The 14,553-nt window shown below is 27.3% G+C and overlaps 1 protein-coding gene across 1 annotated transcript in view; it reads right to left on the bottom strand.

Annotated features, from left to right (window-relative positions):
• The window catches only part of LOC111624366 (5'-AMP-activated protein kinase subunit beta-1-like), a 13,797-nt gene extending 3,563 nt beyond the window's left edge, over nt 1-10,234 (bottom strand). The window contains exons 1-3 of the mRNA XM_023367194.1: nt 10,116-10,234; nt 3,483-3,646; nt 1,650-1,695 (exon numbers count right to left, since the gene is read on the bottom strand). Coding sequence (XP_023222962.1) covers nt 1,650-1,695; nt 3,483-3,628 — 192 coding nt within the window. The 5' untranslated portion in view covers nt 3,629-3,646; nt 10,116-10,234. The remainder of the gene's footprint in view (nt 1-1,649; nt 1,696-3,482; nt 3,647-10,115) is intronic.
• Between the last annotated feature and the right edge of the window lie 4,319 nt (nt 10,235-14,553).

The following is a 14,553-nucleotide window of genomic DNA, read 5'->3' on the forward strand; positions in this document are numbered from 1 at the left end:
GTACCGTAAGTCTAATACAGTACTGTAATTTTATACATTTCTTGTGAAAGAAACATTTCTTATTCAACGGCGATTAAAATTATTTATATTAATGATGTCTCCGAAGTTCAAGGAACTATTCGCAGAAAAATAAGTTATTAGAAATCGGCCGCGGTTTGCTGAGCTGTTCCGCGACGAAAACAATGTTGAACAATGGCGATGCCAAATGGTGCACACTCGGTAAGTAATCCTACAATTTTTTATTTATAGCGTAGTTTATACAGATTATTTCCAAAAAAATATACGTATTTTGGAAATGTTGAGTTGGATTAGTCTAGAATCGATTAATTTTATGGAAGAAAACCTTTCAATCAGCCGTAGTCCGTAAACTTTACACGTGTTGGGCTGTGATTAGAACAACTCGTAAGAAATCGGATTCCTAAAGAATGGAACGTATCTATGATCTTATAGGGGGGGTCGACTGTAAATAATAACCCATATGAAGAAATTAAAAAGGAATTAACTAATTTGATCAAAAACATATACCTAAATAATAATATAAGTGAAAACAATAAAAATTTCATTCTTAATTTCAAAAAACAATAGAATTCCCAAACTAAATATAAGATTAAAAATCTACAAAGAGGAAGAAAAATTCATACCTTTAGTAGATTTTAGATTTTCCATAGTTTACAACTTAGAACAATATATCAAACAACAATTAATAGACATTGGTTATTCTAGTTACAGCGTAAAAAACACTGATTATGTCATAAATAGAATATAAAAAATACAGAAAGAAAACACTGATAAACTAACAAGTCTTGATGTCAAAAATATGTACCTAAATATAAAATGGAAATTAATAAAGGAAAGCCTAATTATGTTAAATGTAGATAAAACTTTAATTAATCTGATACATTTTGAATATGCAAAAAACTGTTTTAAGTCAATGCAGACTTCTATAGACAGGTAGACAGCATCAGTATCAGGGATCAAAGATCGGGCCAAAATTAGCTGAATTAGCTATGAAAAATATAGATAAAAAAAATAATAAAACTAGTAATGAGATATGCAGATTACTTACTAATATACAATAATGAAATAACAAACAATAATATTATTCTTAACACCACTAACAAAATTAATGAAAATATTCAATTCGATATAGAAAAAAATAATAATAATAATAAAATAAATTATCTTGACATAACCATCATGAATGCACTTAATAATTTTTCTTTCATAACATACAAAAAAACCATGTAATGTTAATAAAACTATCAATTACTATTCATATGTTCCAGAATATATAAAAAAAGAATATTTATATCATGGAGTTAAAAAACATATATACAAGAAAATCAGATAATAAATGGCAAAAAATTAAAATAAAGAACTTAGAAACTAAATTTTTACTTAAAGACTATCCTAAATCAAAATTAAACACATGGCAAAAACAATACTGGGAAAACAGATTTAATACGAAATACAAATTAAACAAAAAATACAAAACCTTCCCATATATAAAAAACATTTTCAAGGGCTGTAATAAGATCCTAAAAAAGGCAATATCAGTTTGGCACCATCTTTGACCAACAAAATATCACACAGTATCCATTATAACAATAAACTAAACATTCTTAAAACTGTAGGAACAGTTTACAAACTTGAATGCAACTGTCATAATCCAATAACTTACATCGGCGAAATGGGCTGGTTATAAGAAACAAGAATTAAAGAATATGACCTATTAGGTCATATTCTTTAATTCTTGTTTCTTAAAGAATATTAGGTGCTATCCACTTAAAACATAACACTTCCCCTGGTACAACCACACAAGTGGCAATAATTGTCAGATTAATAAAAACAATATAAAAGTTTTTCATTTAGAAAAAGACCCATACAAAAGGAAATTTAAAGAACACACAGAAATCAAAAAATACCCAAAAATAACTTAATTATTATTTCAGAAGGCATGTCAATAGATCTCCAATGGTATAAATTAATAGAGNTTCCTACAGTTTTAAGAATGTTTAGTTTATTGTTATGTTGTTTATTAATGATTAATTTATAATGTTGTTTATTATGTTGTTTCTTAATTACCAATGTCATGAACCTTACTTTGATTTGTATTTTTTACAGCACTGAAGAGGGGTTGGGAACATAAACCAACCCGAAATGCATTTGAATAAAAAATTGTTTTAAATAAACCATAATGTTTTCCTAACCAATTGCTGTTTGGTCGTCTACCAAGAATCATTTTTTGAATTACAAGGATGCTACACACAGAATTTGAACATACAGCAACCATACCTTCTACAAAATAGGTTTCATTCCATAAAAAACTTGTCAAATTGTTCAATTATTAATAAAATTAGATTAATCTAATGGTCAAAATAGTAAAGATAATAAACTCTTATTGTCAGTCATCTGACCATCTCTCTCAATACATTAATAACTGTTGTTTAATTTAATGCTGCAGTTCATCAATTTTTCCTAAAGAGTTTAATAACCTGGTTAAGTTACAGCTTATAATCCATAACAATCCATCAACTCTCATGTCTATCATATGGTCAGGTACATAATAGGTTAGCTGGGTGTTAAGAGATAAGTTGATAAAGTTAATCTTTACTAGCTTGGCCATTTTTGCCACATTGTTTGATGGATTCAAGTTGAAATCTGATTAAATTTTCATTAATGGCTTGATTAGATAAGCTATAACTTATCTCTCTTCACCCAATCACATCACTGTGAACTCAGCCAAACCCATGACATGCATGGGTTACAAGTTAGAACATAATCAGTTTTGACAGTTGAATCTTTAGTTAAGTTATAACTCAAGATTAGTACCAAATATCAACTTATATGAGCAAAAATAAACATGCTGAGTAAACATGATACAAATTCCTTCAATGAGAGTATTCATTGAATGTGTTTGTGCTACATAATACTCTCATCATATTCATACTGTAATTCACAAAACTCAAGACTAGACACTTAGCAAAGTGAAAAGAAAGGTAATGATATTTATTAACAATGAAAGTTTAGATTAAAACAGATCTTTTTATAACAGCAGAAAAGGCCTCTACTTCATAATCAAATAGATTCATAGATATCTTTATACACTAATAAATATCATTAACTAGATATTCTAAACAAATATACTACAGACAGACAAAAAAATAACTATAATAATAATTATTTTTTTCACTCTGCCCTGTGGGAACTAAGAAGGCCTTTTTACAAAGCTCATTATGGGTTTAGCCAGGCCTGTAATGCAGGTCCCTAGAGCAATAGCCTGCATTAGACCTTAACTACTTGGCCAACTGACTGTCAAATAATTATTATTATATTAAAGTCAGTAATCAACAATTAATTATAATTATAATTTTAAACTATTTTTGCTGTTATAAACAATCCTGATGATTTATGGAAGTAAAGATTTAACAAAAACAAACAAAAATACATATGTTTATTTATTACACACAAATGTATCTTACCTGCGAACCATAGGTATAGGTTTCCAATCGGTGAAAGTACCACTGATAAAGACATCCTTGCCTCCTCCTTCCCACTTAAACACGGTGGGTAGTGCAGTCTCATCAATGGAGGCACCCGGTGTTACAGTAGACGCACGAGGCCGCATATCACCTTCCACTTTATCCTAAAAATAAAAACACACTATATATTTTCATGTTGCTTTAAAAAAATAAATTTTTCAAAATACTTAACATTAAAGTACTGAAATGTATTAATTCTTCTAACAATTGAAATTTTTAATTGTAACATTAAATTTAATTGATTGCTGGCTTGATTTGCATTGCATGGTTGGAACATTTGCATTGTTCAACTAAATGTAAGAATGCATCAAACAGACTCTTTTGTCTTCATACAGTTTAGTAATATTAGCAGAGTGTCTTATTGATGCTCATATCTACAATATTTAAGCCTTTCTCATTTGGAAACTTGTTATCTTGGTTCCTGATACTTTCACTTTTATCAACAGCTCATCAGCTACCATAACTTAAAACAAAGTGATCATTCTTATATTTTTTTATTTATATTTTTATATGTTGTACAATCACAAAGAATAACAACAAAAGATCTATCAAAAGTATTTGGAAAATGAAGAATAAAAAACACATGGACAGCTACTGAAAAAAGTTAAGCATTTTAAAGTTACACAAATTTCCATCATGGATTTAGTCATGTGATGAGAGCCATGGTCCAACATACACTGGACAGACTCCTTCACGTCATCCTCAGGGTTCATTACTTTCTAAAAAAAAAAATTCTTAAACATTCTGTTTCTTGGAACATTTGATCATCAACCTTTATAACAGAATAAACAAAATAAAACACCTTTGAAACATTTGAATACTTTTTTAAAATGAAAAAAATAAAAATAAACTAAACACTACAAGCAGATGATTTCATTCCAAATAATACATAGCCTTTAAACATTTAATTACAAAATATTAAATTTTATAGCTTCAAATTATTCTAATTTACTTAATTACAATCTAATAGTTCAGTGATAATACCTTATTTTTATATAAATAAATTTTCAGATATCTTTGATTAAAATTTAAATTTGTATGATTAAACTTTCATAATACTACTGTTTTCAAGTCTTTTTGGGCATCTTTGAGGCATAAATTATTCAAAAAATTATTAAATTTCAGTAATTCATATTTTTATTTTTTAATAATTTATACATTTTAAGATGAGCCAGCAAGACTTGAAACTTTGAACTGCAAAAATATTCAAAGATTTCACAATTAAGCATTTTCTTAGATAAATATATATTTTCAGCAACTTTTATTAGCCAAAATCTTGTTTTTTTTTTTATTATAGGAAACTACAATTCGAGACCTTTCCTTAGAAATAAAGTAAATAAAATCCCTTTAAAAAGCTTTTATTTACTCAATATTATTTCTAATTTTCCACTAACAAAATATTCATTATATTTAACATTATTTATTTATTGCAGGCACTATTGCTAAGACAATAGCTGCCATCCCCAATATAACAAACAATAAATAAATCCGATTAACTTATTTTTTCTTATAACATTAATTGCATGCTGGCTAGTGTATATTTCTGATTCTTTTTCACATTTAAAACTAATTTTTGTCCCCCAAGAAATGTATTTTCATTCCTCAGGGAGCATTATTGCCTCCCCCTCATTGAGAAACACTGTTCTACAATTGTACAATATAATATATAATTGGAAGATGGCTACTAAAAGTAGCTAATCATATTTGTTGGACATTCAAAGGTTTATTTGCATTTAATTATAATAATTTTTTGATTTTTCTATTAATAAGATGTCGTTTTTGAAGTTTTTTTAATATATTTCAGCTTCTACTATTTAAATAAACCAGCTAACACCAAAATACAACAAATAATAGGTAATTTAACAAAATAGTCTTTAAATTGTCTGTTATTTGCTGGATTCCGGTGTTAGCTCATTCATTTATATATGTATACCTAGTTTATTAAGCAGTTCTTCTACCATTAACTTATTTAGTTATGCTCTGGCTAATAAACTTTAAGTTGATCACAACAAAAGAAAAATATATGACATTTGAGAAACTTACCATAGAAATTTTACTTTAATACTCAGAGATATGGTTTATGATCATATATAAATTTTTTTCTATTCTATAAATATTCTTTTGTCTATATTTATAAAGATAAATCTAGTTCAGAGTCTAGAAGTAAAGTTCAAATTATCTAATATATTTTGAATACTTCAAACGTACAACATATAGAAACAGGATAATTTTAATAGTTTCTTTTAAACTTATATCCTTCATAAGCTTCAAATGAGATAATTTAAATTTAAATAGTATGAATAAACTGTAATAAAACATAATTTAAAACTACTTTGAAAGTAATTTTAATTAAATATTTTGTTCACAGTTAATTATAATTCTAAGTAAATAAAAATTCTTTCTTGCATTTATTTTAATAACAATTTCATAAATAATAAATATTTAATTATAAAATAAACTTGCTATAACTTCACTTCTACTCTTTGTTACATGGAAACCCATTACCCATTCAAATTTGTTATTCATGGTAACAATCATTAACAATGGTAAACTGTGATTGATTGATTAATTGATTTATTAAAAGTGAAGCTAAGTAGATAAATTAATGAACCAGCACATTAAAGCTCTTTGACTAGTTGCAATTTCCCCTTCATTGTAAATCAGGTCCACCTTTACAAGATGTACAATAATACCCTCATCTTCAAGTATATTATCCAAGATAAATTATGGATCAGAAATAAGATCAGATTGTATTCAGCATTACAGATTACTTGCTAAGTCTAGTTATGCTATAATCCTGAGCTCATTTCTAACAAATTCTTGACTTCTGCCACTGCAAGAATTTCTAAAAGTTCAGTCAGAATAATTTCCTTCAACTTAGCAACATGATTACTGTCAGCTTATGTATTTGTAAGATGGTTGCACATGCTGGTCTAAGTATATTTATGTACAGTATGTATAAATACTTCATCAAATATAATCCTGAATTCCCATAATAATAGGTAAACACTTAAGTAGCAATCTGGCTAACTAGCTACTTTATTTTTGAAATGATCCTTTTAAAAAGGAAATAATAAATCAAAGGAATGAAGAATTCCATTTAATATGTTGAGTGTCCCACAGATTTATATGGTTTGCATGTTATTTTGGTTATATTCACTTACTTCACATTGTAATATTTGTAACATATGTTACAAATAAAAATTATTAACTTCTGTTATTGTTATTTTCAAATTTTTTGGCTTAAAAATAGAAGATACTAACTTGCATGCTTTTCTACTTCTATAAAAATAAAAATGCTACAACTGCAAGAAAAAAAGATCTGTGTTGTTTATAGAGAAGCTGGTGTCAATTGTTCATGTGTGTCAAAAATGGTTTAAGAGGTTCTGTGCAGAGAATTTTTCTTTAGAAGATGCACCATGATCTGAAAGACCTCAGTTATTGATGACAATGCAATTACATTAAGTGAATCCACATTACAGCACCAGGAAAATTGCAAAAGTATTATTTACTGCTCAAAGTATTAGTTGTTGGCCATTTACACAACTTAGGATACATATCATGCTGTGATGTTTGATCTCTACATAGAGTGAGAGAAATCTGATAGAATATCTGTGATTTGCTGCTGAAACATAATCAGATGGATTCTTTTTTGAAACTAGTAATGAAAAATGGATTGTTTACATTACTGTGCTGATTGTGGGGAAAGTCAACTGATCCCTCAGCAATGCAGTCAAAGCCAGTTCACTTCAAAAAATGGCTATGCTAAGCATTTGATAGGACTAGCAAGAGATTATTTTTTATGAACTGACATCTCAAAATTTGACCATTTATTCAGAGAAGTACAATTTGATAATCTGAACGCAGTCATTGAATAAAAATGGCCAATATTAGGAAGAAAAGGTGTGGCTTTCCAGTTTGACAATGCTAGATACACACATCTTTGACAGCTTGTGAAAAATTATTGGAATTTGGATGAAATATTTTATGCTACACCCATTTTCTCCCAATCCTACACCTTCAGATTATCATTTCTCTCTTTGATCTCTTCAGAATAGTTTGCTGGGGAGGAAATTCAGTAACGTAGCCAATGTGAAAAACTACTTAAGAGGCATTTTCTAATGAAAATTTCCCAAAATTCTTTGCATGTGGGATAATGGATCAACCCAACAGAAGAGCAAAAATAACAGAAACAAAGATGCATACATAATTTAATAAAGTTACTTTTACAAACTTTTTGATCAACCCAATATATTTTATTTACTGATTATGTTCAATTTTCCTACCTATATGAATTTTTAAGATTTGTAATTCTGGTATTCTACACACTTGTGAGGTTTTCAAATGCTTCTCAAACATTTTACTTTTGAGCATGTAGATGGGACAGTTTTATGTAAAAACCCAAAATTTCATCAATTAAATTAATTAACTGTTAAAATTAACAAAAATATCACCAAAAATCTAAAAATAATATGGAGACTAATTTTTTGGAAACTCTGCACTTTTGGAAATATTTTTGTTATTTTTGATACTTACATTCAGTTTTCAGTGCTATGTAAGTGATTCTTTTAATTAACTCTCACTACATGCAAGAAAAGAGAATAAATAAATAAATTTCTTCTCTTTTTAAATATATTTATTTTTAAATAAATAAATATTTATTCTCAAAAAAAGGCAATAGCATCTTAAAGTATTAACCATGACTCAAAACTAGTCGAATATGCAACAAATAACACAAAAACTTCAAGAAACCAGTAAAAAAAACAAAAATATTTAATGCTAAAAATGTTTTCTTTCATCTACAATGATCATCATCATATATTCTTGAATATCTGACAGAATATACTGAACTGATATTTATTGTAAACAAAACAAAATGTTTGTAGTATTAAAACTTTTACTGGTTTCTTGGTGATTTTGTGTTATTTCAGACAATACCATTTTGGCGAAATAAGTCTCCCAAAATTAACAAGATCACCCAATAAAACAATGAAGAAAAATGTCATTTGCAGAATACTATTTTCATTTTAATTAAGCTGTTTATAAGTTTATTTGTAAATTGAAAAAAACTTAACATTTTTTTTTATTTCTAACAAATGCTGTTGTGAATCTGTAGGAACTGTGTAACTCTCTGCAACATGTGTAACAGTATTATGTATCATATTTACATACATGATATGCAAGTATATATGCTGTGACTAAATTAAATATTATAGAGCGGAAAGAAAACTGCATAAAAATTATAAAAACATTTATTATGTACTATTTTTGAACAGGAAAACTGTATCCATATAAGAGATAATAAATATCTGAAATTTATCATCAACTTTTGATACTGCATTTTCTACTTTTGCTCTATATTACATAAATCTACATACATGACATATAAATGTTAAGTGCTATAATCACATTACAAAATAATAATTTAAAAAAACAAGTCAATGCTCTGTAATGATATAATTAAATAATTTAAACAGTTAATTGCAGTAATATTAAAAATGTGATTGTAATAACAACACTAAAATAAAAATTGTTTAAGAAGTGTACAAGTATACAAGGAAAAAACTTTTATTTTAAACTAAGTAATTAAGATGAATACTTTTACATCTTTAATTACAAAATGACTCTTTCTCAAATATAACTATGAAATCATTTAAAGGCATCAAATCTTTTAATGCAATTCAATGCTTTTCAGGATCATTCTATCCCATCATCAGATCCAAATGTTTAACTGTTTTACAACTGAATAGAATAGCTGCCTGAGCATGGGATGTTTCACAATAAAATTGAAAGCAACTGTTCTATTCAATTGTAAAACAGTTAAACATTTGGAACTGACGATGAGATGAAATGATCCTGTAAAGAGTTTTATCACATTAAAAAATTGACTCCTTTCAATTATTTAGTAGTTATTTTTGTTTCAAATAGAAAAGAATCTAAATATTGCCATATTTTGTCTTCATTTTATCTCCAAAGCTTTCAAACTTACTATATAACTAAGAACATTTACAGGATTTTGTCTCAAGAGCAAAACATGTTAAATAACCATGCTATTATTTCACTAAAATCATAATTTCCTAAACAAGTTTGTTTCTATTTTTAATATCTTTAAAAGTAAATAATAACTACATGCAAAAAAAAAACGAGAAGTTATCCTATAAAGCAAGCAGTTTTCCAAACAGTATATACCTGCATAAAACTTAACGAATTGAAGAGAAGATTTCATTGCACATAAAATGTAGTCTAGTGTACCAACTATCAAAATAAATTTATTCTTACATAAATAACATTACTTTTAAAAATTGTTATTTGAAAAAAAATAAAGAAGAAAAAATGAAGGAATAAAGTAAATCCCATAAGAGGCAATTGCCCATTCTTTGATTTGCTTTATTCCAGACCTTTTCTGTGGTTTTATTTGCATATAATAGAGACAGCATGAACATCCTTTGAAATTTTTATTATATACATAGAATATACTAAATCCATTACTATTTTATATGTATATACTTTGCACTACTATCATACTTAACTGACAAAAACAACTCAAACAGAAACTAAAAATAAAATTATTACCTTGATGAAAATTAAAAATATATAACAATATATTTCTTCTTAATCTTTATGTTCCTTCTTTCTACTCTCAATAAATAAATTTTCAAGAATTATAATGCATATATAATCATTTTTAACAGCCAAAATTACAACAATGTACTAATAACCAAGAACATTTAATCACACAATCTTTCAAAGCATCATAAAATGTTCACAATATCATGATTATATAAATTGAATATATATTTCTTTGTGTTGCAACAATCAATTTAATTCTAAGAACCTTGAATGTATTATAAAATAATCTAAAAATATATTATGGAATTATTCTGTCACATAGCACTTGTCATTTGTAACATAATAATTGATTTATAATTAATAATTCATGGATATTCTTTCATTTGATGGCTATAACTTTGAATGGTGTTTGCAATAAATTGTCAGGTTGTCAAATGTATTGTTGTCATGTGTTAAATTTTCCTTGTTTTTATGTACCCACACAATACTTGTATAATTTACTTTAAATGAAACTCTGAAGGAAAACAAAAAAATGAATATATCTAAGATAGCATTTCAAAATCATATATTTGAATAAGTGCTTTAAATCAAATATTTATTCATATCAGATAAAAGATAAGGAATTTTCTTGATTACTTTATCTTATTGAAAATAAATAAGGTGGTGTAAAAGTAGACACACGTTATTAATATATATACATTTTTATTTTTATGTATTATTTTTAATTTTTTTTATTACCTAAGAGATCAACATTACTTTATTTGTGAATTATGTAATGTTCTCCTGTCTGTACCTATGAGTAATAATTGATTTATAACAAAAGATAAATGAAGAGAGTACTTATTTTTGCACCACTATCATACTCCATACAAGTATGTTACTTTAATCTAAATGTGAGATGATGAAAGAGTACACATTGTTGGGTGTGATACACATTTTATTTACATTTTTTCCATTTTTATATATTAATTTTTGTTTTATAGCATCTAAAGCTAGATTCATATTGGCATATGAGCTGCTATGGAGTAGATGCAAACTTCCAGTTCATTCCCTTTCCACAACCATTCACCAGTTCATTAGGAGTTGAAAATATCTCAACTTTCAATGAACTTCTGTTCATTCGACCAATCGATTATTCATAATGTATGTCTAAAATCTGACCAGTCACGTTCTAACTCAGTTTGTGTCACGTAGTATAAAACAGACAATTTGCTTTGATTATTATTCATTTCATTCACTCATATGACTGTGGACTTACTTTAATGTTTACATTGTTAGGTTGATCACAACATAGTTTATTACTTTTTATAATATAGAGTAACACAATATAACAAACTAAAAATAAATTGAACAGATACAAAATAAATATAAGTTGTATATGTACAACTAGCAGTTACCCGCGACTTCGCCCGCGGAGGTTTTGCAAGCAAACCCTATTTATGTTCAGTATTTCAACAACCATAGTAATTGTTATATAACACCTACCGCTGAGAATAATGAAAATTGCCCAAAATCAAACAAACTATTTTCAATTTGATCAATTTTCTGGAACGTTTACAATCGTTCTATAATCGAACCAATACGCAATAACAAATTCGAATTTAAAACGGTTCGAACATTTGGTTAAAAATCGAAATATATAAAAACATTTATAACAATGTCTGAAATGTTATCAATTTAATACGCCTAAGTACTCAATGAAGACTAAACTTAACAAAAAATCGTATGTAAAATAGTACAGTAGAAGCCGTTCTTCCGGTTAAGCCTTAATGCTCTCCCTCGCACCCCGCTGGGGAATTTCGAAAAATCCCTTCTAACTGTGCATTGCCATGGCATACCCTACTAAAACACAGTTAAAAACAAAAAATCGCATCTAAAATAGTACATTATAAGCAGTTCTTCCGGTTAAGACTTAATACTCTCAGTCTCCCTCCCGAAGGGAAATTTCAAAAAATTCCTTCTTAGTATGCATTCCCATGTTATACCCTACTAAAACGCAGATAAAAACAAAAAATCACATCTAAAACAGTACAGTAGAAGCCGTTTTTCTGGTTAAGCCTTAATGCTCTCCCTCTCCCCCTCACGAGGGAATTTTGAAAAATCCCTCCTTAGTGTGCGTTTTCATGACGTACCCGAACTGTGTACCAAATTTCACCTCTTTAGGTTTGGCGGTTTGCTCTGGGCAATGATGAATCAGTCAGTGAGTCAGTCAGGACAAGCAATTTTATATATATAGATAAACTGTTTCATTAATGTAGTAATTTTTTTTGTATGATTTGCCAAATGGGTGTTAACCTCCAAACCTCCAACACAGTCCACGTGCACAGACTGTTCCATACTATCAATAATAATTGCTTTTTAACAATAAATAAATAAAGAATCAGTCGAAATCAGTTATAATAAGCATTAGAGGACCAGCAAAATTTCCTCATTATAACTGTTACTTGTTATACCCATGAAGAGCAGTGACTTAACTAGGGGAGGAATGGGCGGCTGCTTCAGATGCAAACAGGTAGAGGACCCCATTAGCAGCAAAATTTGTAGCTACACCACTGATAATTAGTGAGATCTATCTTCTAATTTTTAATTTTAAGTAAGTTGATTTTAAAAAATATGTAATTACATTATACTGTATTTTTATCAATAGTTATATAAACCACAATATAATTAATATTAAACAATTTACTTCTTTGTAATTAAAGATAATACTAATTAATGATATGCCTGATTTCAGTTAGTTTTTTTATCTACAAATCTTAAAATTGATGATTGCTTTATTTTTTGATATTGTCAATACTGTTGAAGATGACAAAGAAAGCTTTCTACATACACACTTCAACATTTTTAGCATCACATTCTAACTTGCAAATAATTTCTATTTTTTTTTTGTAAATCAAGAGACATTTTCTTTTCTTCATAGACATCTTTCTCATATAAGGGCTAATTTCTAATTAAAGTATATGGTAATTTTACAATCATAGCAATGATTAGATAAATTGGCAGAACAGGGCCAGAAGTTAGTCAAGACAGAGGGCAATGGTATTCAAAAACAAAGTTAAGTGATAAATAGATCTGTCATTTATGTGGGTCATAAAATTTAAGTAACCCTTTCAGTTTTCTCTCTTCCAAGAATTTGGTATCGCATTTCTTACTACTTGAACAATTAAGAATGTTCATGTGTTTGCATAGCTATCGAAACTTTGCTTAGTAGTTATGAAAACACTGTATATCTATGTTGTACCCTTGTTAAAACTATGAGAAAATGTATGGAAATACACATAAATTAAAACTGTAGTGGCATTTTCTTTGTTATAATCATGAACTCATTATATCCATGTTCAGTATAACCAAGTTTGACTTTACTTACTTTTGCACTACCATGTACTTCAACAAAGTATGTTACTTATATTAATAAACAAACACACCTAATTTGTATTTGCCGAGTTATTTTCTTTCAGGTGTGTTTGTTTATTAATATAAATAGCTAATATTGCTGAGAAGATAGATAAAAAGTATGTTACTTTATTCTAATATACTATACAGAAATTATGAAGTGATATGAGAATAAATATACACATTACTAACACACGTTTTATTTTTGTATATATTAATATTTTTTATTATCTAAGGAATTAACAATATTTTATTTATGAATGATCTAATGTAAATACTGTTTACGATAACGATAGTGATAATTGATAACGAATAAAGCGTATACTTACTTTGCATCACCTCATAATTCATTAAAAAATGCTGTTATTTCATTATAAATATCCTTTCATTATGAATTATTACTCATCAAAATACATATTCATACTTTGTTTTCAAACAGGAAAATAATAAATCAAGTTAATAAAACAGTATAGCAGTGGTTAGATAAACAATGATGATTTCAATTATAATGTTAATGAAGCATATGTAATAAAACTGTAATAAAAATTTATATACTGTATGATAAATAAGGTAATTGTTAATTTACGTCAACAGAAATCAGTAAATAATAATTATTATTATTTTCAGAAAACTTTGATGATTTATTTGATTTTTTTCACAGAACTGCACAATTACAGGCTCATATATTTATAATTTTACAATTAAAGTATCTTCCATCAAATCATTAACCCCAATTAACCAAGATTCTGCATTATCCAAGGCAAACCTGTGAGTACACTGCTTTCCTTATATTGTAATTCATAAAATAAAGTTTAAATGATAATATGTATTACAAAATAATTTGTTTCTGTTAGCTTAAATCATTTAATTTCAATGTGAGACAAATCATTCATATTAAAACTACTATAATAATATATATTTTTATTCTTAAAATAATCATAAGCAGCAGCAGTATAATAAATGATGTTAAAATTGTTCTTATATATGATCAAATTCACTAAGGTATAAACAGAGGCTTGAAAGTGCTACCATATAAATCTTTTATATT

The sequence above is a fragment of the Centruroides sculpturatus genome, unplaced genomic scaffold, assembly GCF_000671375.1.
Source record: "Centruroides sculpturatus isolate CEXI.00-Female unplaced genomic scaffold, Cexi_2.0 scaffold9, whole genome shotgun sequence".
In the NCBI taxonomy this organism is placed as follows: Eukaryota; Metazoa; Arthropoda; class Arachnida; order Scorpiones; family Buthidae; genus Centruroides; species Centruroides sculpturatus.